Here is a 24,626-nt window from a genome sequence, read left to right on the forward strand (position 1 = left end):
TGACGTGTCATTAACATACATTATCATATTGGTTTCAGGTGTGCCATATATGATTATTGTAATTTTTAAGTGAATTCGTAAATACATATTTTAAGCTTCTGATTTAATTTCTAGCGTGGTAAACATTGACAGCTACACCCTTCGCAAAAGATCTTGGGGTCTTCAGTAATTTGTAAGAGTACAAAGGCATGTGATGACCAAACAATGAAAGCACCAGTCCAGCAGGAAGGACACTGTCCTGAGCGCTGACCAGCTCTGCCCCAGCCTCGTGCGCGGTGCTGGGCACCTCTCCCCACTCACCTGAGCCTGAGTCACTTCATTCATAAAAACAGCAGTGAAAACCATACTGCCCCACTGCTTCAGGAAATTTCCGGAAGAAACGATGTATAAGGAAGCCCTGTGATATATATGGATTGCTACCCAAATGTGCCTCTGGGACCACAGAGACCAAGGGGGGGTGGCCCCCCAGATTGCAAAGGCCCAGGGAAGGGGTGAGAGAGCTGGAGGTTCCCAGTGCAACCCTTCAGGGCCAGGATGGTCTGCACCCCTGGGGAGCACAACATAGGGTCTCAGTGGCCACTTCCAGACTGGCTCTTTCCTTTCTGCTCACTGTGGGTACCTCCGCAGGGAGATGCCCCCGGCTCCCATTTGTCACAGCCAGGAAGCTGTGCTCCAAAATGCTATCTCTTAGCCCCTCGGGAGCCCACCCAGTCTGGGGGCTCCTGGGGAGCCAGAGCCTCAGAAGTGAGAACCCCCAGGGCAAACAAGGGGCGTCCAAACAACTAACACCAGTCTCTCAACAAGAGAGGCCTGTTCCTCCCTCTGGGGGCGTAGGGCCTGGGGAGAGAGGAATTCTTCTCCCACCACAGAAAGCCACTCTCCCAGAGCACAAGAGGCACTTTGTAAGGTCCCCGCTGCAAGGCGGCCAAGTCCGGGAGGGCACCTACCATCACCAGCAGCTTTCCCCGGCCGTCCCAGTCCATCTGCAGATCCTCCCCGTAGCTGAGGCGCACGGAGGCCATCACGGTGTGCTGGATGCGGAGGTCACCTGGAACCGAGCAGGGACAAGATTTAGCCCTTCAGCCGAAATGGGGAGAGGGCTGGGTGGTGAGAGGCAGATGTATTGTGGAGAGAGACAGAGTGTCTCACAAAGGACTGTAACAATGACATCAAGGAGTTGGGGACAGATGGAGATGTCCATGAGGTTGAAGGGGTTCTCAGGAGGAAAGATAAGCAGGATAAACCTGGTACAAATGGATTCCAGAGAAAGGTGCCCCAGTATCCCAGAGGCAGCCTGCAATTCACTCTACTGCCACAAGAGGACGGCAGAGGCTCCTGCATCCTCTGCTGAAGCAGCTCTGCCTCCCATCGAATCCCTGACACCACACCTCCACACCCCCCAGCATTCCCCAGGCGCTTCTGCCCTTGCACCCGCTTCTAGGCTGCGCCATGAGTGTGCAGAGCTGCATACAGCACTTCTCCCTGAAGACGAGACATACCTTTTATTCTGCAAGAAGGGATGTGAGAGGGAGACACACACCGCTAATGACAGCTTCCTCAACTCATTCTCCCCTTCCAGGAAGACTTCTTTGCTTGCAAGGATGCCTGCTGAGGATACCTACCCCTCTACAGATGGCCCTCCTCACCGAACAGGTGGGCAGGGAGCATGGCTGAGGAGTGAGCAGACCAGCCCCTGGCCTGGTGGAGGAGGATAGTACACACCTTGCAGGAGAGGGATCTGGACATCCTGGCCATCCACGGACACGCCTCCCCCGTGCTTCAGCTTCACAAGGCTGTTGTGCCATTGGGGCAGGCGAACAATGACTGAGCGGGTGCAGACAGCATCGGGGTCATCGGCACACTACCAAGAGGGCCACACAGAGTGACGTCACCACAAACCCCCTGTTCGGCACCCCAGCCTGGGACCCATTTACTCAGGGAAAGAGCACAACCCCAGGCAGTCTCTGGCCTTCTGAGAGACAATTCCACTGTCACAGAATGGTCTCTGTGAGTAGGTCCCCTGGAGGTGTGGCGGGACAAGGCCCTGAGCCCAGTGCTCACTGCTGCCCAACTCCCTACAGCTCCCCACACCCTTTCCCATCCTCCTAGCCTCTGCCTATCTTCCTGTTGCTTGGGCCTATGGTTCCAAAGCGAATCTGGGACTTCAGTCCTCAGGGGGAGCCATGTGCCCTCTAGATTTGCCCTCCTTGCTCCAGTTCCTGGAGAAAAGAGGGATAGCATGTACCACAGCCACTCAGAGACAGAAGCACCTTGCCCCTCCCCTTCCATCACTGCCTCCTGCAGGGCAGCAGGCCAGCTCACCTGCACAGTCTCGATGACAACAGAGAAGGTGTGGTCCTGGCAGTCCTGGGCCAGCAGGTACTGGCAGACCCCACTGAAGGTGAAGTACCTGTTGTCAAAGCTCTTGAAGTGGGATTGTCCTGTGACGAGACACTCCCCTGGAGGGACAGAGAGGGAAGAGGTGAGAACAGGAAGGGGAGACCCCTGGCGGGAGTGGGAGAGGGGGACAAAGGAGGCCTGTATGAGCAAACCAGGCCCCTCTTGTGGAACTCCACAGACGTTCTCTCCCCACATCGGTCTGAAAATGAGTTCTACGGGAGGACTCGAACTCAGGTCCCAGTCCTCAAACAGTGAGAGGTCAGCGCTGGATCTTCAGGTCAATGGCTCACTTTCTGGAAGGGACAACCAAGGGCAGTGATAGAGCCATATGCAGTCTGCAGCGGAGCCCGGCCTGGAGCCTGTGGCTTGAGCTCTTGGTTCACTGTGGCTCACCGTCCTTCCCCACAGCCACCCCACAGGGTCTGGCTCTACGGGGGTCAGGCTCCTCTTGGTCCCAGGACGGGCCCTTCTCGGTACCAGCCTTGTGGGGGGCTCTGGGGCATGGCCCCACCCTGGAGAGTCCCCTGAGGCAAGCAGGCAGAAAGGTCAGCCCAGGCAGAGGACAGAGGAGGGGTGAGGTGGGCATTCTCCAGGCTCAGCAGGGCAGCGGCCAGGGCACCATCCTTGCCCCTCTGCCGAGGGGCGGCTCTAAGGCCTCCTCATGGGCAGGTCCATGTTGTGACTTCAGTTGGGGCCAATGGGGGGCCGGGAGGCCATCTGCCCATGATCTCACCACTGCCCCAGCCAGTTCCCTAGCTCAGGCTGACACATCTGTGGGTGGGGACAAGGACTCCCCCTTGATCACCCTGCCACATAGAGCCCTCAGCTCACCCTCCACCTGAGCCCCGCTCCATCCTCCCCCAGACCGCAGCCCCGCCAAGCGGCTGGCCCAAGGCACCTCAGACCAGAGGTCACACATCCCGCAGAGTGTCCACGCAGGGGCGGGGGGGTCCTCTGCCAAAGTCTCCAGTGATCCCCTGCACACCCCAACCCAGCTCGGGGCAATCCCGTCCCCAGGACCCACAATGGACCCATTGAAGCTGAAGTGGGCATCTGGATCCCTTCCCAATCTCCTTCTATGTATTTCCTCTCTCATTTGTGCCTTCTACTCTTTAGAGAAATACAGACACCCACCATGGCCATCCCATAAAGTAGGGGGCCCTCCTTCCCACCCAGTCACCCTTGACCTCCAAACTGCAGACACCTATTCTCCAGAGCACTAATACCGCCAAAACCTAAAGTTCCCCCTAAGATGGTCTTAGAGTCAGTCCCACCTTGGCCACCCCCAGCGGCTGCTCTTGGGGTCTCTCACGCAGTCGGGGCCGTTGGAGTTGCCCACCTGGCGAATACATGCTCAGCAGGTCCCTACCACCTGCTGCCTTAGGCCCACGTCTGCACTGAAAGGCATGGCGGGCACAATTTTGGATCTGGGTGTGGTCCTACATTTGGTCTGTATTGGAAGGCAGGGGTAGGGGAGAGTAGCCTCAAGTCACTGTGAGTGTCCTCTGACTGGTCCCCAAGGTGGATGACCCCTCCCAAAATGACATGGGCCAGGAAGGCGCACTCAGCCCAGAAGAAATTAAAAATCAGGGAGCACATCATTCTCAGCATCACCCTCTGCAATAGTAAGAAATATACATTTGGTCTTTATCCCTGCTTCCTGACACAGAGCTCCTAAAGCCCTTGGGACATCCTAGGAGCAGCTGTTGTTCTACTGAAACTACTCTTGGTGGGCCCCTAGACAGCTTCAGGATGGGAGCGGGTCACCAGAAAGACCCAGGCGAAACGAAAGAGTCGGAACTTTCAGTCCTACCGTCCAGCGTCCAGGGACCAGAGAGAGGCTGGGGATTACTGATCGATCACGTCTGCATAATAAAACCTCCCTTAAAATCCTTAAACAAGAGGATCTGGAAAGCTTCTGGGTCAGTGAATGTATCCACACGCAGGAGGTGGCTAACCCCAGTTCCACGGGGACAGGAGCTCCCGTGATCACAATCCTTCTAGGCTTTGCCCCATGCACTTCTTCACCTGGTTGTTGATTTGTATCCTTTATAATAAGCCAGTACTAGTAAATGAAGCGCCTGAGTCTGGGGACCCATTCTAGCAAATTATTGGACATGAGGAAGGCATTGTGGGAACTCCCAACTTGTAACCAATCCAACAGAAGTGGGTACCCTGAGAGCCCAGTACTTGGGCTCAGCACCTGAAGTGTGGCATCCTGTGGGACGGAGCCCCTAACCTGCAGGGTCTGCACTGATTCCAGTCATTAGTGTCAGGACTGAATCATAGGACACCCAGCTTGCATCCAGAAAGTAAGAGAATTGGTTGGCTTGGGGAAAAACCACACACATTTCATGTCAGAAGTGCTGTAAATAGGACAGGTCAGGTCCTCCTCCCATGACATTGGCCCCAAAGAAAGCAAGAGTGAGGGATCACTGTTCGTGGCAGGCTGTAGGTCGGGCCAAAGGTCATCTCAGCCCATTGTAAATGTGCTGAAATTCCAAATCAGCTGGTGTCACAGGAAAGCCTTTCTGCAAGGGCTGTTTCTCAGAATCCACCACGATCCTGCAAACAGAGTGATGTGGACCTTGGTGTCAAACATCTTGACCCCACGGCAATAAAATGGGTGGGAATTCTTCCCCTGACCTTTCTCTGTTTTCTCAGGAGGGCTCTTATCTGAGTATGAAAGTGGGCCTGCATTATCTCTGATGAGGCCTAGGAAAAGAGGGGTCAAGAAGAAAAATGCACAAACATTCAAAAGCAGAACTTCCAGAGGTTGAATCTAATCGCCCTATCTGATTTCCTGCTCCGACCCCCACTGACTTGTGCTCTGAAGTTCCTCAGGAATCGAAAGTGTAAATATGACATTTAGCTTATTGCCTTGGTACCACTGAGGGACGGAGCTGTGAGCACAGGAAACCTAACAACATGGGTGGGGAAGCTGCTGGGCTCGTGGATGGCCCTGGGAGCTGGAACCCGTCTCTCACCCGTCCTCTGCCCGGAGCAGGATGGCCAGGACATTCCCAGTCAGCTAGCTGGTCAAGCCACAAAGGGCAGCCCCCGACCAACGGCTGCCCCCCCCACCCCCCGCCTAGCTCAGCCTACGGAGAAGGCAGGCAATGACAGTCTGGTGAGGAACAGGTGATTCTTAAAAGAGCCTCAAAGTAGAATGGCCGGGAATTAAAGCAGATCTGCTATGTGAATAAAGATCTTCCCTCACTGGGGCACCTGGGTGGATCAGTGGGCTAAACGTCTGCCTTCAGCTCAGGTCATGATCCCGGAGTCCCAGGATGGAGCCCTGCATCGGGCTCCCTGCTCAGTGGGGAGTCTGCTTCTCCCTCTGCCTGCCTCTCTGCCTGCTTGTGCTCTGTCACTCTTGCTGTCAAATAAGTAAATAAAATCTTTTAAAAAAAGGATCTTCCCTCATGAAAAAATTGGAAAGAACCCTCTCCCCTGGTGGGAACGCATGACCTTATCTAAAAGAAACCCTTCTATCTGCAGTACCTGAGACCTCCCTGGGACTTCTCCGCTCAGCCGGTCTGCTTCTATCCTTTGCCACATGGCCTCCAGAAATGCCAGCCTTCCGCAAAGCAACAGACTCCCCCAGTGGAAGTTTCCCCCAAAGCCTGCCTCTAGACCGACAATAACATCACCTGTCCCCCAGATGTACAAGGTGCACTTCAAGCGCTCCGTGGGTGCGTCTCATGCACTCTTTCCATGAGGCGGTCGTCACCAGCCCCAGTTCGCAGCTGAGGAAAGTGAAGCGCAGAGAAAAACTCACCCAAGCCCCAAGGTCCTCAGACAGGAATTTGCTCATGGGCCTTGTGCCTGGCTTCAGGGCCCAGAACACGCCACACCACCCAGCACTCCCCCACGGGCTGGCTCCTGCGGTTTCTCATAGGCCCGACTTGGTGAAGGCCAAGCCTGGGTCACCCTGAGCCTGGGCACACATGGGCCCCGTGCCAAGGGGCTGAGGTACCACTGAGTCCGGATATGGAGAATGAGTGGAGACAAGCCCCGGCTTCTTCCTTTTTATTTATTTATTTATTTATTTATTTATTTATCTGAAAGAAAGAGTGGGGAGAGGGCAGTGGAGAGAAGAGAGTTATCTTAAGCAGACTCCCCACTGAGCGCAGACCCCGATGTGGGACTCCATCTTACAACCCTGAGAGCAAAACCAAGAATCAGATGCTCAACCAACTGAGCCACCCAGGCGTGCCTTGCCACTCCTTTTTTTTTTTTTTAAAGATTTATTTATTTCTTGAAGAGCCCTGGCTTCTAAAGGTAGTACACTGGCCTGGCCTGGAGGAGGCCTGCTGGGACTCCAGAAGCCCCAGTATTGGCTGGGGCAGGCCCCAGCAGCGTTTCCGTGAACTTGGGCACTCAGCTCCCCCAGGGGAGCCCAGGTGCCTGGAAATGCACACTCCCATTGGACAGGCATTAGTCCTGATCACCTTCTCTGTTAGCCAATGAGGAAGTCTGTCTTCCCGGAGGCTTCGGAACAGACAGCTTGAATCCTAACGTTGAATTATAGGGCTGGGTTAGAAGGCATCAGAAATTATACAGAACCAAACAAGGAACAAGTTACACCAAGGCCCTCCCCTGCCCTGCAGCCAAGCCCAAGGCAGGGCTGGGTTCTCTCTGACCTTCTTGCCCTGCAGGCCCCAGCTACACCCTGCCTCCAACCACCCCTGCCCAGGCCAGACTCCTTTGGGCGTGTGCCTGTATGTCTCAGTCCTTCTCCCATCCTGCTTAATGAGGCAGCCGGGGTTCCTGGGAAGGAATACAGCTAACATTAATTGAGTGCTTGCTGTCTGCCAAGTAACAGCTTCTGTGGGACGAAGCTGCTGTTACCATCCCTGTGTCACAAATGAGGACACTGAGGCTGCAAATGATCGGGCAGCTTACCAGAGTCACCCCGCTGGGAAGTGGGGGGACTGGAATTCTGGCCAGGCTGCCCGAGTCCACCCACCCCACCGCTCAGGCCCTTGGCCCCCTGCTATGATACCCTGTCAATGCGCATAAGTTGGGCAAGCGAGGAACCCTCCACTCACACCTTCCCAGCTGCAGAAGAGAACCTTCTACATTCCTCCATCAGGAGTTTGAAATTCTAGAGCTTTTACTGGAAGAATAGTCCCTGTTCATAGGCAGGCTCCTTCCTCATTGACCCCGATCAAACATTTATGGTTCAATGGGAACCAAATGAGAAGAACTTTCCTGGGCAGCATGTGTGGCAGAGGAAAGGAAGAGGAGGAGAAGGAAGAGAGGCTTGGGGTTACAGAAAAGGGAATCTGAGAAAACCACAGTTTTGCCTGCTGCTGCCCTAATTCCTAATAAGATCAGAGAGCCTCAGTGAGCAATGAAGGCCTAGAGGAGCCCTGAAGCTCCAACCCCTCCCCATACAGACAGATGCTCTCCTGGGCAATTTCTTCTCCCTCCCACTCCCCCCACACAATACTCCCTGTGCCAGGCAGTCTCTAAGATGCTCCCCCCATGGTCCCACCTCCTGTATTCATGTCTTTGTGTGATCCCCTCACCTTGAGTGTAGACTAGACATGTTGACTTGTTTCTAGTAAATGTAATACAGCAGAAGTGAAGGATATCACTTTGGAAATTGGGTTTTTAAAAGACCAGGGCTTCTATTTTGGCTGTTCTCCCTGACTCTCTCTGAAGTCACTCACCCTAGAAGAAGCCAGCTATCAAAGTCCTAAAGGAGCCTTCAGGTAAGACCACAGCCCAAGTCAGCAACTGGACTGCAACTTCATGAGAAATAGTGAGCCAGACTCAGCCATACCCAGATTCCTGACATACAGAAGCTCTAAGATAAAAAAAAGTTTGTTTGCTGAGTTTGGGGTAATTTGTTACACAATAGACAATTAATACACTCTCATCTTATCCTGGAGAATCAAAACCCAGCTCCCTACTTCTAAGATTCGCAATGTCAGCTCTTCCAGGGACTGTGGAGAAGTCATAGCCTGCTCTTTGCTGTGCTAGCAGAGTCAAGCATATCCCCTTCCAGAACCTTCCCATTGGAAGCTTTACCAGCAATTGTCACACTGGGGGCATAAGACAGCCCCACTGCCAGCTGCATCATGGCAAATAATGGAAGTATGCCTGTGTGCTACAGGTAGAAATGGAGTCAAGCATTTGGAGATGGGAGACAACCAGACAACAGGAGATGGAAGATGACCAGCTAAACTCCAGAACTTGAAAAAGAGGGTCAGAGCTGAGGCTTTTAATATACAGAGTATGAGTTTAGCGATTGTGTGGGCAAAATACAGATAGTCCACTCTGTAGACTGCACAGTTGGAACTGGTTATCCTCCCATCAAGGAATCAAGAAAATTTCTTACATCCTCAGCAAAGCTATTTTCTAAATTTTGAACTGAAGAACAGGGGTTGTAGTCTGCCCCAGACCAAGCATTCCAACATGTGCACAGTGAGTGTTCAAATCATTGTTGGAAGGATGGATGCATGTATGAATGGATGGATGGTTAGTTGGATGGATGGATGGACGGATGGGTGGATGGTTGGATGGATGGATGGCTAGTGGATGGATGGATGGATGGTTGGATAGATGGATGGACAGACAGATGGACAGTTGGCTGAGTGAAAGATACTCCCTACAAAAAGTCATTATTAAGAATTCCTAATCTGGGGGTGCCTGGGTGCCTTAGTTGGTTGAACATTGGACTCATGATTTTGGCTCTGGTCATGATCTCATGGGTTGTGCAATAGAGCCCCCCATAGGGCTCTGTGTTTAATGGGGAGTCTGCTTGAGATTCTCTGTCTCCCCCTCTCTCTGCCCTTCCCTGTGTTCCTTCTCTCTCAAATAAATATATAAATCTTAAAAAAAAAAAAGAATTCTAAATCAGTTAATCTAACAAAAGACAATAAACGAATTCCTAATTCAGTCCATTGTGGCTCACAATAATAATGATTATTTAGATATTAACAGTGTTTTTACAAGGCATTTACAGCAACTTCTTGTCTTTCAAAGGGCTCCTTAGGTCTTTCACAGGGTATGATGATGTCAAATCAGAACACTGATATCCCTTGCAAAAACAATCTTTTGTTCTTCATGCTTCCTTTAAAAATTGCACAGAAGATAAACTTGCTGGTTGGCTATCCCTAAGCCAGACTAACTGACCTAGCTCTAGTGCCCACTTTCCATCTAGTTCCAGAATTTTCCCAGTGTGGTGGGCATTGAGTTAGATCCTAAGTGACCATCCAGCCAACAGGCCCCAAATATGACCCCAATATCCAAGTTCAGGCCTTGTCAGCCCACCAAAGCCAATGTGGCCTCTTTGAGCCAAAAGGAGGGGAGCCTGTTATCAGGCTATTTGCCTTGTAGTTTTTTATTGTGCTCTACAGACCAAGGGAACCCAAAAAGTAGTACCCAGCATACAAGCTGAGGCTGAGCTGGTCTTTAACTAAACGTGGGTCCTCTCCTGGGCCAGTGAAGGATGGCAAAGACCTTCCTGCAAAGGAACAGATGGAGGACCAGGAAGGAGAGTAAATGGAAGGGCAAAAGCAGCAATCAGGGAGCTGTGAGTTTGAGTCCTGTCATTGTCTCTTAGCAGCTGTGTGACTTGAGCAAGTTATGTAATCTCTCCAGCTCTGCCTCCTTCTCTGACCTAGAATAACTGTACCTGCCCCACAGGCTGGCATGTAAAGTGCTTAGCACAGAGCCTAACCCACAGCGAACACCATATGAGTGACCACAGGAGGGAAAATTATCAGGAGAAGAGCCAGGGTTATGGGGGGGGGGGTGAGGCAGAAGGGAGCCTCAAATGGGCAAAGTTTGCAACGAATAGAATAGAGCTGGGGACAAGCAGAAGACCCAATAAAGGGGGCAGAGATTATTATAAAGCAATTTTTCCTAAAGACATTTGCCAGGGTGCCATTCTAAGGCCTTCCTATCAGGCATTCCAGAAACTTCTCACTTTGAATTTAAAGAATTACCAGGCCCTTTTTCCTCTGAATTTCCAAAGAATTTGCATCATCTTTGTTTAGACTGTGACCCTACAGTGCTTACAGTTCATTGAACCATAATCCCCTGAGCAAACAGGTGAGAAGAAAAGGACAATAAAACCTTAGCCCAGGTGCCTTCTCACCTTTCAGTTATGCTGGGTGTGCCTCTGCCAGGCCCACGAGTGGGTCAGCACAGCTAGGATCCCAAAACGGAGCTGTGGTCAGAGGATTGTATCCAGCAGGCACAGAGGCCTCCTTACCCCTGCCTTGAGACGAGGCCCTCCCTATCTAGCAAGGACGACACACCATTCCATTGGGAGAAGGGGGGATGAGCGGGAGGGCTCCTACCTGGGCATTCTTCATTGCTACAGATCCACAAGCTGTTTCGGCAAATGCTGTTGGGGAGAGAAGCACAGGGCGTGGCTAGTTGTGCAAACACGAGGGCACAGGAACAAACCTAATGCACGAGGGCACTAAAAAACACTAAAAAGCACTAAACTAAACTAAAAAACACTAAAAAGCACTAAAACACGAGGGCACAGGAACAGATGCCACAGCCCCCAAAGGGAGAGATCTGGGAGAAGAGGGAGCTAGTGCTAAAGGGGTCTTTATGAGGCTGGACGTGAATGGCACAGGACTGTGGCCAAAGGAGGAAGCATCTTGGGGATGAGGCTGAGAGGGAGCAACCCTGACAAAGAGAGAGGAGAAGAAAACTGAGGGGAGAGACCATGAAGACATGTCTTCAGAGACCCTGAAGACAAATCTTCAGGGATTTCAGGATCCCTGAAAATCCACCCAGCCACTGAGCAATGAAAGTCCTACACCCCCCTCCCCCTGCCAGCTGTCCCTTCCCCACAGCTGGGAGAAGCGAAGAGGGGAAGGCTGCTGAAAGGGGTGCCACCCAGACCCATGCCGGCCAGCCCATGTGGGCTCCTGGAAGACAGCCGAGAAGGGAAAGACAGCAAAGGGAAGAGGCCTGAAGATGAAGTAAGGGGTTCTGTCCTCAAAGAGAGAGCTGCCTGTGGTGTGGTGATGGTCAGGTAGCCTTCCTTCAGAGAGTCATTCATTACAGCAGAGCTTGGGGGGAAAGCTAGAGACCATGTTTGCATGTAAAGGGGTCTTTCCTCCCCAACTCCCTCCTCTAGGCCCATCCTTGCTCCTCCTCACTGATGTCCCCCACTTCCTCAAACTGCCCCCACATCTCAACCGCTTCTCCCTCTGCCCAGCCAGATCCTATTGCACTTGCCACTGCCCTTCCTGACACCCACTGCCCCTGGGCTGCCCTCCCAGACCCTACGGCGCAGACCCACGTACCAGGTATTGCAGTCCTGCGAGAGGGAGGTGCCTGGAGGGTACCGTTGCCCAGCATGCACACAGAAACACTCAGCGCTCCCCACGCAGCGGCCTTCATCCAGGAGCTGTCCCTCTGTGTTCAAGGGCATCAAGGCAAAAACTCAACTTATCATCATTACTCATCCCGCAGCTCCGGAATACCCGTGAGTGACCACAGCTTAGGCTTCTTCAGGAAGCTCAAAGAACCTGCTCTGTAATGTTGCTCTGTCCCAATAGGGCCATACTGGGGGGGAGGGAGATTATTAATCTTTCTCTACTAGTGAAGAAATGGGGGAAAGAGCTTTGCTCAAGGTCCACCAGTGAGGAAAGCATGAGTCTAGGCTGTGAGCCTCTCCCAGGAAGCTCCAAGAACTGGTACGACCCTTACTTTGACAGTCATGCACTGGAAGAAGTCATTTATTTATTAATTTCCATTGCACAGATGAAGAAAGGAGCCAAGAGTTTTTGTTCTAGGTCATCCAGCGGGGAAGTCGTTAGTCAAAACACACAGGCCTCACTCTCAGGAATTAAACAGTGTTTTTCACCAAAGCTCACACAGCCTCTCCGGAGAAACAAGTTCTAGTGCAAAGCTCTTTTTCAGCTGAGCTCCCGTGGCAAACCCAGGAGACGTTTTAAAATATCTCGCCCAGACCCGTCCCCTGACACTCAACTGAGGAAACAAAAGTGCAGCTCAGATCGGGCCACGTGCTCTCCAAACAAAGTCGCTGTTGGAGCCCAGACGGTCCTTCTGTTTCCGAGACACATGTGCTTTCACGGATACAGTACCACAGGAAAACAGAAATTAAAAATAAACTCCGGCTCGATCCTGATCCCTCTGTACAAAGACTTTTTAAAAAAATAAATAAAAGGCTTCTGATTCCAGCCACGGGGGACAAACACAAGTGGCCTTCATCTGGCCTCCCCAAGCCAAGGACACCGGCAAGGTCTCGGATTTGTGAGTAGAGTAAGAAGCTCATTACCAGGGCAGCCGCAGCCATCCACGCATGGCTCCTGACACACTTCTTGGACGTGCAGGCTCTGGCAAGTTCTGGTGCAAGGGGACACACACTCCTTGTACTCCATGCCAGCCGGACAGGCCGGTCCTGAAACGGGAAAACGTGGGAGACTTCCCGGAGCAGCTCCCTCCCAGAGGGCACCTCCCAGCCACGCTGTCCTCAGAGCCCCTGCGCGCTCTCCTCTGCTCCCCTCTGTCTTCAGGGTCCCAGGGGCCAGCTCCACCCCAGTGGCACCCCAATGGCCCAGCCACCCCTCCCCTGAAGAAACGTCTTCCCTCTTGTAGGGCCAGGCTAAGACTCAGCAGAGTCACCTGGGACCAGCACCCCTTCCCCCTTGGTCATCTGCTTCTCCGTGAACAGCTTGGCATCCCCCCCCATCCCCATGCTCTGTCCCTTTCACCTAAAACCCTCTCAAGGTAATACCAAAGTCCTCTAGGTTGAAAATCAATGTCCTCCGTGGGCCAAGCAAGGGGGAAGTGGCATCTGCATCACATCCCTCCTCTGAGGGCTCCCCTTCCTCATGAAACTGGTCCCCATCGAAGGCCCCTGCCCAGTACCATTCATGCCCACTTTCCCCACATGGGTGACATGCTCCATATTTATTTTCCACTGCGCTGCAGGACTGTCTTCAGAGCCTTGTCACCCAAGCATCTGTCCTCCTCCACTGGACCCAGCTCCTCCTGGGCAAGAACCAACTCCCCGCTTTGCCTCTCAACCCTGTGGCTGACTGATGCTCAGAATCACTGAAGAAACAGAACATACCAGTGACTTTTCCTGGGCTTCACAACACCGAACAATGGCTCTGAACCCCTTCTCCTCCAAGAGGCATCTCCCCACCCCCCGCACCCTATCTTCAAAGACCTCAAATAACAGCCACTCCACCCAACAGCCAAGAAGCCAGCTGCTAATAGCCATCTTCTCACACCCCCACAGCAGAGATAAAAGCTCTAATTTATAAGCGGAAAAAACACACACACTGAAAAACATGTGTGTGCTATAAACATTTGGCCCGCTGTTCCGTCTCCATCAGCCAGGATGGCCCGTGTAATTACAGCGGACTGTTCATCTGCATGGCTTTTGGTCCGCGGTGGAAAGTCTGGGGAGAGAGCAGCCTTCTTGCAAGGGAACCAAAGAAGATCCTATTTAATTATGATAATTTGGGGATGGTGACAATGACAGTGATCAGGGACCCAGTGAGACTGGGAGATCCGAACCACAGGCGTCCTGAGGTGGAGGGAAAGGGGAACCCCGTGTGGGGAGGAGAGAGCCTGGGTTCACAAAAGAGAAGGGCTTATGGAGAGGTTGCTGGTCTCTCTGAGATCACACCGCTGCCGCCGCCACCACCACTGTGGACAGTGTGGACAACTCCCCGCTCCTCATCAATGCAGACAGGCTGGCAGTGGAGCTGTGAGCTGAAATCAAGACAGCTGGGTTTCCCATCAGAGAAGGGGAATATTCTCCAAGTCCAGGGAATAGATTTCCCAAGGGAGTCCAGGGCACTGAGGGAGGTATGGCCCTGGATGGAGGCAGGGGGCCAGGTGCTGGGTGGCCTTCCTAGCCACAGCCTTTAAGGGAAGGGACGCCCCCTGCAGGCCAGCCTTCTGTGATCAGGTGGTCCAGGAGCGTGACAAGCTGGAGGGCTTCCCTAGTGACAGGAGGGACAGATACCGCTTGTCCCCAGCTGGGAGGGTGGGCGGTGGACTTACGGCAGGTGCTGTGGTCGGTCCAGCCATATAAGACCATGCCCTGCTGGGCACAGGCCCGGGCGTATTCCAGGAGGACCTCGCAAGGGCACCTCAGCCCCTGTGCACAGGTGCACAGAGTCCTTTCACATAGGGCCACGAAAGGCTCAGGGTCCACCAGAGGGTGACAGCGGGCAAACGCCGAGGCACTCTTCAGAAGCTGGCACTGCTCCCATGGGCCCTGCAGGAACAAGATGCCACTCGGTGAGGATAGCAGCCGTGCAGTCCCGGCTCTACGGGGCACTGGTTCTGTCTTCCTGAATGCGCCTCCGTGAAGAGCCCACCCCACGAGGAAACCAGGGAAGCTGCCTTACGCCGGGCATGGAGCGGGTGCTGATGAGCTGTTCTCACAGTCTTACCAATCCAAGGGCCGATACTGAACACATGCTATCAGAAGTAGACGGAGACACTGAGGTTACCTCCCAGGCTGAGCCCTGAACCTCAGAGCCCAGGGCCTCTGAACAGCCATGGCAAGTTGGGGGTGGGGGTGGGGGTCCTAGGAAAGAAAGCAAAGAGCAGAGAGAGGGGAATGAAAGGTGCAGAGCACAGAGCCGGGCATCCAGGAACACCCGGTGGCATCTCCTTCCCGCTGACCTTGCCTCTTCCTCCTCCTCTTCCCAACCGGGCCTTCCCTACCACACAGGAGGAGATGGCCCCAGGACTTTCAGGAATTGAAAGGAGTTCTACTAGGGGTGGAGTTCAGCGACAGGTTTTCCCAGTGTTCATTCACCAGGTGATTCCTGGCGCCAGACGGAATCCGTTCCCATCAGCAAGAACAAAATAGGATTCTCAGAAATGTCCGCCAGACCCTCTGCCAGGCAAAGGCTGGCATTTTACACTGGCTTTTACCACCTTGTTAATACCTTCAACCTAACAACACAGGGCGGGGTGGAAATTGTTGATCACTACTCCCGAAACACAGTAATACACTGCTATGTGCTATCTTTATAAACATCTCTGCATTCTGCTTTAATGAGTCCAACTGCACTATGTGTGTGTGTGTGTGTGTGTGTGTTTGTGTGTGTGTGTGTGTGTGTAGTTTAAAATCTCTGAAGCTGATGGGGAACCTGGATGGCTCAGTTGGTTAAGCATTTGACTCTTGGTTTAGGCTCAGGTCATGATCTCAGGGTGGTGAGATCTATCCCTGCACTGGGCTCCCACCGAGTCAGCTTATCTCTCTCTCTCCTCCTCTACTCTGCCCCACCCTCCCTCTCTCTCTCTCTCTCTCAAATAAATTAATAAATAAAATCTTGGGGTGCCTGGGTGGCTCAGTGGTTTAAGCCTCTGCCTTCGGCTCAGGTCATGATCTCAGGGTCCTGGGAGTGAGCCCTGCATCGGGCTCTCTGCTCAGCATGGAGCCTGCTTCCCCCGCTCTCTCTGCCTGCCTCTCTGCCTACCTGTGATCTCTGTCTGTCAAATAAATAAATAAAATCTTAAAATAAATAAATAAATAAATAAAATCTTAAAATCTCTGAAGTTGGAGTCACAGCTTTGGAAGCCATTCCCTGTGATCTCTTTATTTGCTGCAAATAAACGTTATCTTTATGTGACAAAATAAAGTCTCTGAAGTTAAGGTGCCTGTTCCAATCAATCTTACACTTCAAATGGCAGCAGCTTTTTTTTTTTCTGGACTTGAGAATGGATTCTGGAATCTCACCCTACAGATCTTTATTGAGTCATCCTAATAACCTGTAAGCCATCTGACCTGCTGCAAGAAATCCTTCTTATTCTAGTTTTCTAACGTGGACTCTCTTCTGTGCCTCAGAATACTGACCAAGACAAAACCCCAAAGAAAATTTACAGAACACATTAAAGAATTAGTTTTTCACTTGTTTAGCATATTGTATAGGAAAATCAGTGAATGATCACTGAACCAGATAACAGGCCTCCCTCTGATTTCTCTCCCTCTCACTGCATTACTTTCTGCTTCCTTCTCTCTGCTCCTCGACTTTTCTTTCTTAGTGATACATGGAAACACGATGTGTCCAGGACTTGACACAGTACAGTAACGTCACCACGGGTCCTCCCCGTGGAGGCATCCGCCCTTTCACGCACAGAACGCTCTCCAACTGGAGAGTAATGGACGGACTTAAAACCTTCAGTGAAGGGGGTGCCTGGCTGGCTCAGTCGGTAGAGCGCACAACTCTTGATCTCGGGGTCATGAGTTTGCGCCCCACGCAGGGCATGGGGCCTACTTTTTAAATAAGTAAGTAAGTAAATAAATAAATAAATAAGAAAAACTTAAAAAAGAAAAAAAAAAAAAAAACCTTCTGCCAAAAAGAAAGAAGTACCAGAGCATCTAAATGGAAGGCTGTGCCCTGAAGAATAAATCGGAGCAGATCGGTGTGAGTACAGGGGACAGTAAAAAAGAGCTTTGACGAGAAGGAAACCCACCTGCTCAAACCATACGGAAGGATGGCCAGAACAAGCCTGTGCAAATCAAGAGCCGGGGAGGCAGGCCCGTGGGGAAAAAACCCCCAGAGGAACAGCAATCGTGCGACGTCAAAGATAAGCTGTGGTTCTGGGAAAACCCACATCCTGCCCACAGGCCACCTGAGCTGGGACCCTTCCCCTTCCCTGGCCTGCATGGAGTCTGTCAGAACTAGGAAGCAGGGCAGAGTGTCACAGCTGCCCTGGGGTCACAGCAGGCAGGGGGGCTGGGAGGACACAGAAGGATGCCCAGGGTCCCTGTCCAAGCAGATGGGTGTGGTTGGTTCCCCCGCACCTGTTAGGAAGGCCATAGCCACAGGGACTGCTGGACTGCAGGGCTGCAGCTGCAGACCTAAGGGCAAGGACCATGAGCCAGCCGGGCCATTGCCGAGAGCCGCTGCTCCCTCCATGACTCCACCTCTCTGGGCTTACCTGCTTCAGGATGGAGACGCCATACCCACTGCAGGGCTGAAGCCCAGGCCCTGCCGTTGCTGGAGGCAGGGACTGAAGCAAATCTCGCCTCGCTGGAGAAGGACGTCCTTGAGTAACGCGGTGCTGCACCCCGCAGGAGCTGCCTTGCAGGCAGGAAGACACCGCAGTGCCCGGCACTGAGCCAGCGATCCATGAATGAAGACCACTGTAGTCGGTCCCAGGGCCACTGAGGTCTTGGTGATGACCTGCCTCCTGCTGTTTGCCACACCAGGCATCTTATGCAGGGGAAACTGGGGTCTCAGAAGACCATGCTAGGAGAGTCCTGCCCTGGACTTGTTACGACTTCACAGCCCTGGATCTGAGTTTTGCCTCTTGCACCTGCTAGCTGTGTGACCTTGGACTATTGTCTGGACCCCTGCTCCTCCATCAACTGGGGATAAGAATGACAGTTCCTATGTGATGGGATGGTAGTGGAGATTGAATGAAATCATGCAGGGAAAGGCTTCACTGAAAAAATGATGACTCCGTATCATCACCGTGGCCACCAAAGAGGTCCCTTCCCCTCTCCCTCCTGCCAGGAGGCTTGTCCTCCAGAATGGTGGGCAGCTCGGCAACAGGACAGAGGACATCTTTGTCCCTTTCCCTCTGTCTGCATCTTGGGGAGACTGGGCAACACTGGGATGAATGGTCACCATGACAACACAATCGCTTTACTAGTATCTTGGAGACTCTTTTGAGCGAGGGGATGGAGGAGGGACCCTCTCTTCTTTGCCATAGGCAGGTCTAAGACTCTCCTGAGGCTCACGGGGAGGAGGCTGGAGGCTGGGTCTAGTTCTTTCCATTCTGCTATACTGTCTGGCCCATGAGATGGGCCCCTCAGAGAGAAACGTTCCTGGGCTCTCAAAGGGCTGCCAAGGGTGCCCCGGGGAGGGCCAGAGGCTTGGGCTCTTGCTGGCCCTTCTCCTCATCTGAAATTTGGAACCAGAGAAAAACCCAGACAGGCAACTCCATGGGGTTTTTTTTGTTCTAGTGATGCTGACATCACCTGGTCTGTCGGGCAGCAGCCTAGAGCAGACCCTGTATCACAGGACGGTTCCACAGGGACCAGGCACCTGGGGTTCATCACCAGCACAGCACAGCGTCAACCGGAAAAAAGAAGAGACTCAGGAGTCCAGTGTCCCCTCCCACACTGAGAGCGATGTCAGGCAGAGTCTGGCATGGCCCATCTCCAGCTGGCCCAAACCTGTCTGTTCCCTGCTCAGAGGAAAAGTGGGTCCCATCCTCCAGCACACTTCCTGGGAGGTCCCTTGAGATATTAAATGGTTTACAGAAAGCTGTAGCAAGAAGGGTGTTTTCTGATTATTTGCCTACAGGATGGGAGTGGATTTCTGCAGAAACAGCCACCTCCCTTCTGAGAACAATGCCTCTGGCCTCTCCATGTGCACCTGAAAATCTGGCTAGGATTGCTAGAGACAAAAGGAAAAATCTGTCTCCCTGTCTTGTTCTCTGGTCTTCCTCTGGTCAGCTCTGGCCTGAACTTGGCCTATGAGGGTGACCAGAGTCTGAGGGCCCCACGGTGCAGTGTGGTAGCACACCTTGCTTGCCACCTTTGCCTCCCAGCCTTCCCCGCTCCATGTGGAGGGGCCAAGCCAGGTCCCAAGAGAGAAATAAGTCCAGGATGGAGCTGACAAGGCATCCTCTCGGAACCTGGAGAGACATCAGCAGGTAGGAGGTGACCAAACCTATACTCAACAAGCACATCTGACTGTGTCCCGCCCCAGCTTAAAGGACAAAGTTCTAGCTCCTTAGAAAGGCAGCAGGCCAGGCATTCTAGGATCTGATCCTGGCTACTGTCCAGCTCTCCCCCTCCGACTCCCCATCTCACATATCACCAATGTCCCCCAAACAAATAAAGTGGTTTCAGAGACCACCTTGGCACCCACTCCCACAAACGGGCCCTTCATAAGCCTAAAACACCTTCTAAGAACACAAAACTCCTCAGAGAAAGGCCAGATAAACAGACTTTCAGATTTGGAAATTGAGACATGGAGAGAGTAAAGCATTCACTAGGTCAGCGGTTCCAGTGACTTGGTCCAGAAAGCCTCTAGAGACCTCAAGAGACTTTCCAAGATCCTTGCAAGACTATTGTAATAATCATACTAAGATGTTTTCTGGCCTTTGGGCTCTCACTCTTTCATGAGTGCACAGTGGAATTTTCCAGAAGCTCCACGATAGATAATCGCACCACAGACTGACTACAGATGCTGACATGGGAATCCAGCTGATTTCTCTTAAGCCAGATAGCAAAGAGATTTGCAAAACTATGAAACAATGCCATTCTTCTCTCTACACATTTTTCTGCTTGGAATTTATAGTGGCTTTTATTAAAAAGATGTTAAATATAATGTGTTAAATATAGTGTCTTTATTATTTTTAAAGGAGTATGTTGTAAATGTCTCCATTTTAGTATCTAATATAGTATATATCAATAGATAATTCAAACCCATAATCAACAGATAATCCATAGAAAATCTCTTTTGTGTTTTCTATTATTCTTAAGAGTGTCAGGGCATCATCAGACTGTGCAGCTCACAGACTCCTGTAGCAAGCAGGGCTCAAACCTGATCGCAACCTACAGGCCTGTCACCTGTCACCAAACCACAATTTATATGGTTTTCCTCCACGCCCCCACCCTCCCCACCTGTTTCCTCACACCAGGTTAGACAAGCGGAGCACAGGAGACAGAGCTCGAGTTTTAGAAGCGTGGTTGTTCTACGGTCCCAACCCCTTCACTTCCAAAATGTGCCTCTGTGGGAAAATGATCTTGCCAGTCTGTGCCTGTTTCCTCCCCTGTAAAGAAGGCAGTGTGGAGAAGAGACTGAAAGTTGTCTGGGATCTCTTCCTCCCTTCTTTCTTAGTCATAGCACCTTCAATTTTCAATCATCCCCTGAGCATGTGCCCACCAGGCACAAAGATTCCATCTCTTCGCTTCCCCAGCAGCTGTGAGTAGGCGTAACGAAGCTTTGCCCGGTAGGGCATAGGCAGAAGGATAACGGGCTACGTTCTAGGCAATGTCCTCAAAAGGAAAGGGTGCTTCTTTCTTAGCCCTTTTCCTCCCCACTACTGGAATGCAGCTGTGATGCCTGAGGCGAGAGCCGCCATCTTGGACAATGAAGTGGAAGCTCCATGCCAACAACAACAGAAAATCGAGACCCAAGGACCCTGGGTCCCAACACCAAGGCATCCTGTGCTGGCCCTGGACATCCTACCTGAGCTTCTTTACACCAAGAGAGAAATAAACTTCTCTGTTACTTTAGGTGTCTCCTCACTCACAGTGGGACCTACTCCTCACGGACACAGACAGCAATACCTACGGAAGCCGGATACTGCAAAGTAAGACTGAACAGCTTTACATGGGAAAGGCAGTCGAGGGCCTACCCCTAGTGCCTCTAGCCTATTGTCAATAGCAGCCTCACAGCGCGAAAATGGCTCCTCCTCAGCGCTCTGCGGAGCCGTTCTGGCAGAGACACAAGCGACGGTCAGCTCGTTTGCTCGCTCCCAGCATGTCCCTGGCTCCAGTGCCTGCCAGCAGCTACCTTTATCTTCCTTCATCTCGTCTGCAGTGCCAGCAGCTGGCGGGAGAGATCCAGCCCCAGCTCCATCAGCCCATGACTTCACCCTGCCTGGGCCAGTGTGCAGAGCCAACGGCAGCCCAACTTAATCACATTTGCAGTTCATTAAAGAAGTCCAGGCCTCTTCCCTGGGGATGCCAAGCCGGGTCCGAGGGAGCGAGGGAGTGGGAGAGAAAAGCAGCCCATCTCCCCAGAGGCAGACAGGCAGGCGGGGAGGAGACCTAAAGCTTAGCTATTGTGTTTGTTCCCAAACAGCTGACCAAGGAGAGGGGAGGGAACAAAGGAAGGAGAAGCTAATATAGAGAGTGCAAGATTGTTCACCCCAACCCTGATCTTTCCAGCCCTGGGGTGGGTGCTCTGCGGCTGGCCCTGGAGGAGGTATGGAGGCGCCTGGCGCCTGAACAGGTCCAGAATAGTGGGTTCAAGAATTCACCCCCGTGGCAGGGTGTAGTTTCTCATTGGTCAGCCAGCAAGGACGGATGGGGGAGGGTTGCTGATTCTATTTATATCTTCTGGCTGGCCTGGGACTCCCACCCACATTCCAAGATCTGGCTCACAAAGCCCCCATGAAACCGGCCGATAGATTTCCACCAAATGGACATTCTTTGTTTTTTGTGGGTTTCTTTCTTTTTTCCTTTTTTTTTTTTTTTTTTTGCAAAGTTGGACATTCCTCTCTCTGAGATGACTGGGGTACAGTCCTCATGAGGAATAGGGTAACTGGATATGTCACAGAAGTCCCCATATTCCAAAGGACCCTCCTTACCCTCTGCCCTGGTCTCCTGGAAGGTATCTGAGCCATTGTCAGGGACCAGGGCAGGGCTCAGTGGGCTGGGATGTGAGCCAAGCACCATCCCCAAGTTCCCAGTTTGGGGTCTATCCAAGCCCTGGGATGGAACCACTCTACTCATCCTGCTCCCAGTGAGGAAAGATCGTCAGCTCTGTGCTAAGAGCCACAACACCACTCACCATTCTTATGGCAATCTGTCACCTACAGATCGAAGATGGCATTTATGTTGTTCTCTTTCATGGTTGTTCAGTTTCCCAAATGCATTTTGTCCCTTGAACAAGATTGCAGATCCAATCCATGCAGATTACCATCACCCAGACCCCATAAAATACCTCAGTAAATACGTACGCATGGGTACCATCAGATTCTTGCTCATTCTTGTCCTCCTCAGGGAAAGGAAAAGGAAAAGAAAGCCACTTTTGTTAATTTTGTTAAAGGATTTTGAGACTGTTATGTTAGGAAGCCATTTAAACTGCAAACTTGAGGATTAGGACCTTATCTGACCCTCCTCAAAGGTTTGTCAAATAAATACTGCTTGACTAGGGAAAGGCTCTGGAACACTGTGGCAGCCCCTGATCTCTGTTATAAAACTAGACCCCAAAAGCACACCTGTCAAGGTCACCCCCAAGCCACCACACGCACACGGGCTCACTGCGATTCTGAATTATGATAAGCCTAAGATTCCTAACATCGATGAGAAAAATTTCTTCTGCTCCAGACACCTGCTTTATTTTGCTGCTGCTCCTGCAGGACAACTGACCCCTGGAGGGCCAAGCAATATATGGTATATTCGGTCTTCCAAGAAAGACTGGTCATCTTGAGGCCCAACTCTGGGGAGGTTTACAGAGAGAACTCTTGGGGCCGGGGGCCTGAAAGCATCCTCACATTCAGGTAGCAGCAGCAAAAACAAGAGATGGTCTTCCCAGTCTGGGGGAGGTGATCCTGGGGAGGAGGATGGCTGCAGCAACTGTGTTTTCCAGTGGAAGCAAGGTCAAGGTCACGGCCATCGGGTAGAGTTCTGCAGGGTGTCCAGTGCATGGTGGCAACATGCTGAGGCCTTATCTTGCACACCTAAGACACCACACAGGTACATGTACATTCTATGCACATTTCTAATGCTTATTACGGCAATTTCCCAACAGGGAGTGTCAAAGCGCCTTGAGGAAGGGGCCCCTTTGTCTAATTAGTAAGAATATTGGGTGGACTAGCTATCGTAGTGAGGACTAAGGACAAAGACAGGATCCTTTCATAAGGTTCAGCCCTTGCTGACAGTACCCAGACTAACAGAATGTGAATTTAAAAAAAGGGGGGGGGGCAACCTAAGACTCTTTCTAAAATGTTCATTATGTAGTAGAGTTACCTGCAAATTAACATCAATTATCTGAGCATTTAGAGCTTGGGGCTTTTTATTACTAGGTCTGAACCCTGAGATCCAGACTCCAGCAGCCCTACCCTCTGTGTCAAAGGCTGAAAAAAACCTGGAAATTTGCATGCAGTCAAACAAGGCATTATTCAGTCCCAGCAGGGAGACTGGAGGGTGGGGTTGTTGGCATAACAAGGAAACATTCATCCCCTAGGTATAAGTAATCTGACCTGGCTCAGAATAAGCTGACTCCTGGCTACCAGCATGGAAAGGAGAGGGCCAGAGAAGGGGGAGGAGAATAGATTCTGGCGGCTCTCAAGAAAAGTTCTTAGGTCAAGGTAGCCTTCCCCACAGAACACTCTGCCACAGCAAATGGTCCTTAGAGCCACAATGGCAAGCTCTTGTAAGTGATGCCCATTTACCAGACCTGACTTTTGAACCCGGTGGCCCAGGGGACCAAGCAGGTGAGGAACAATTCTAGAGCCTGCACTAATCACCTCCCAGGAGATGAGTCGTTGCGCTTCCCAGCCAATGAGGGCACCCGGTCTTGGGTGAACACAACCTAATTGGAGGAGACCAAGTCAGCTCTGTCTTCGCAGGTAAACAACCTGATACTACTTCTGAGCTTAAAGAAGCCTGCGCCTGGGGAGGTGTGGCGTGTCTGGGGGGCCTCAGCCCAGCACTAAGAACTTGGAAACCAGTTTCTCAGGCTGCTCCCGGGACACTGGTTAGTGAGGACTTCAACACACCCAGGAGACAAAGTGAGTAGCAAGCCTGCAGCTGGAGCCTCCAAAAGGCAACCCCAGAGACAAACAAGGCTTCTCATGGATTCTTCCTCCCTCCCTCCCCCCGGCTTTGTCTCCAGCAGACAGAGTGGCCTAGGATCAGGTTCTCCATGTGAACATCCTGTCTTCACCTCCCACCTCTTAGAGATAGGTGAGAGTATCCCTTTCTATCCCAAGGGTGGGGGAATATTTGGCCAGCGCTTCTTGGCACTGGCCTGTGTTTGCAAAGTACAGTGAGACAAAGTCCATGCTCTGGAGAAGCGGATTCAGCATTAGAGGTACTTAGGTGACTCACAACCCCACCTCACCACGGAGGCACCCCCTGCCTAATCCCACTGCTGCCTAGAGAACACTGAAGAGCAGGAGAGGGGGAAGCACCTGCCAGCCACAAAACAGGAAGCTAGGAAATAAAGACAGAAATGACCAAAATCTCCCTTCCTGCCCCTCAGCGCACTTGATTCCTGGAGGGCCCTCCATCTGAAATTCACTCAGGTTGCCAAGCAGCTCTAGAAGAAAATCTGGCTTCGGTCACATACCCGCCCCTCAGCGTGGATGTGTTTAGACACCTTCTCTCCTTCTAACCTCAGTCTCTGCTCAGCTCCCCCAGAAGGAACTGGGTTATAATTGGGAAGAGGGGAGGAGAAGAGAAAGGAATGAATTTTGGATCTTAAGCTTAAAGCACTGTGTGTGCTTGGCCTCTTTCCATGCTCACAGTAGAGACCCTGCCGCTGAGA

The 24,626-nt window shown here is 52.0% G+C and overlaps 1 protein-coding gene across 1 annotated transcript in view; it reads right to left on the bottom strand.

Annotated features, from left to right (window-relative positions):
• The window catches only part of VWF (von Willebrand factor), a 135,488-nt gene that overhangs the window by 87,591 nt on the left and 23,271 nt on the right, over positions 1-24,626 (bottom strand). The window contains exons 7-13 of the mRNA XM_047739853.1: positions 14,428-14,644; positions 12,686-12,808; positions 11,688-11,799; positions 10,722-10,768; positions 2,323-2,459; positions 1,723-1,861; positions 948-1,048 (exon numbers count right to left, since the gene is read on the bottom strand). Of these exons, the coding sequence (XP_047595809.1) occupies positions 948-1,048; positions 1,723-1,861; positions 2,323-2,459; positions 10,722-10,768; positions 11,688-11,799; positions 12,686-12,808; positions 14,428-14,644 (876 nt within the window). The remainder of the gene's footprint in view (positions 1-947; positions 1,049-1,722; positions 1,862-2,322; positions 2,460-10,721; positions 10,769-11,687; positions 11,800-12,685; positions 12,809-14,427; positions 14,645-24,626) is intronic.

The sequence above is a fragment of the Lutra lutra genome, chromosome 8 (genome assembly GCF_902655055.1).
Source record: "Lutra lutra chromosome 8, mLutLut1.2, whole genome shotgun sequence".
In the NCBI taxonomy this organism is placed as follows: domain Eukaryota; kingdom Metazoa; phylum Chordata; class Mammalia; order Carnivora; family Mustelidae; genus Lutra; species Lutra lutra.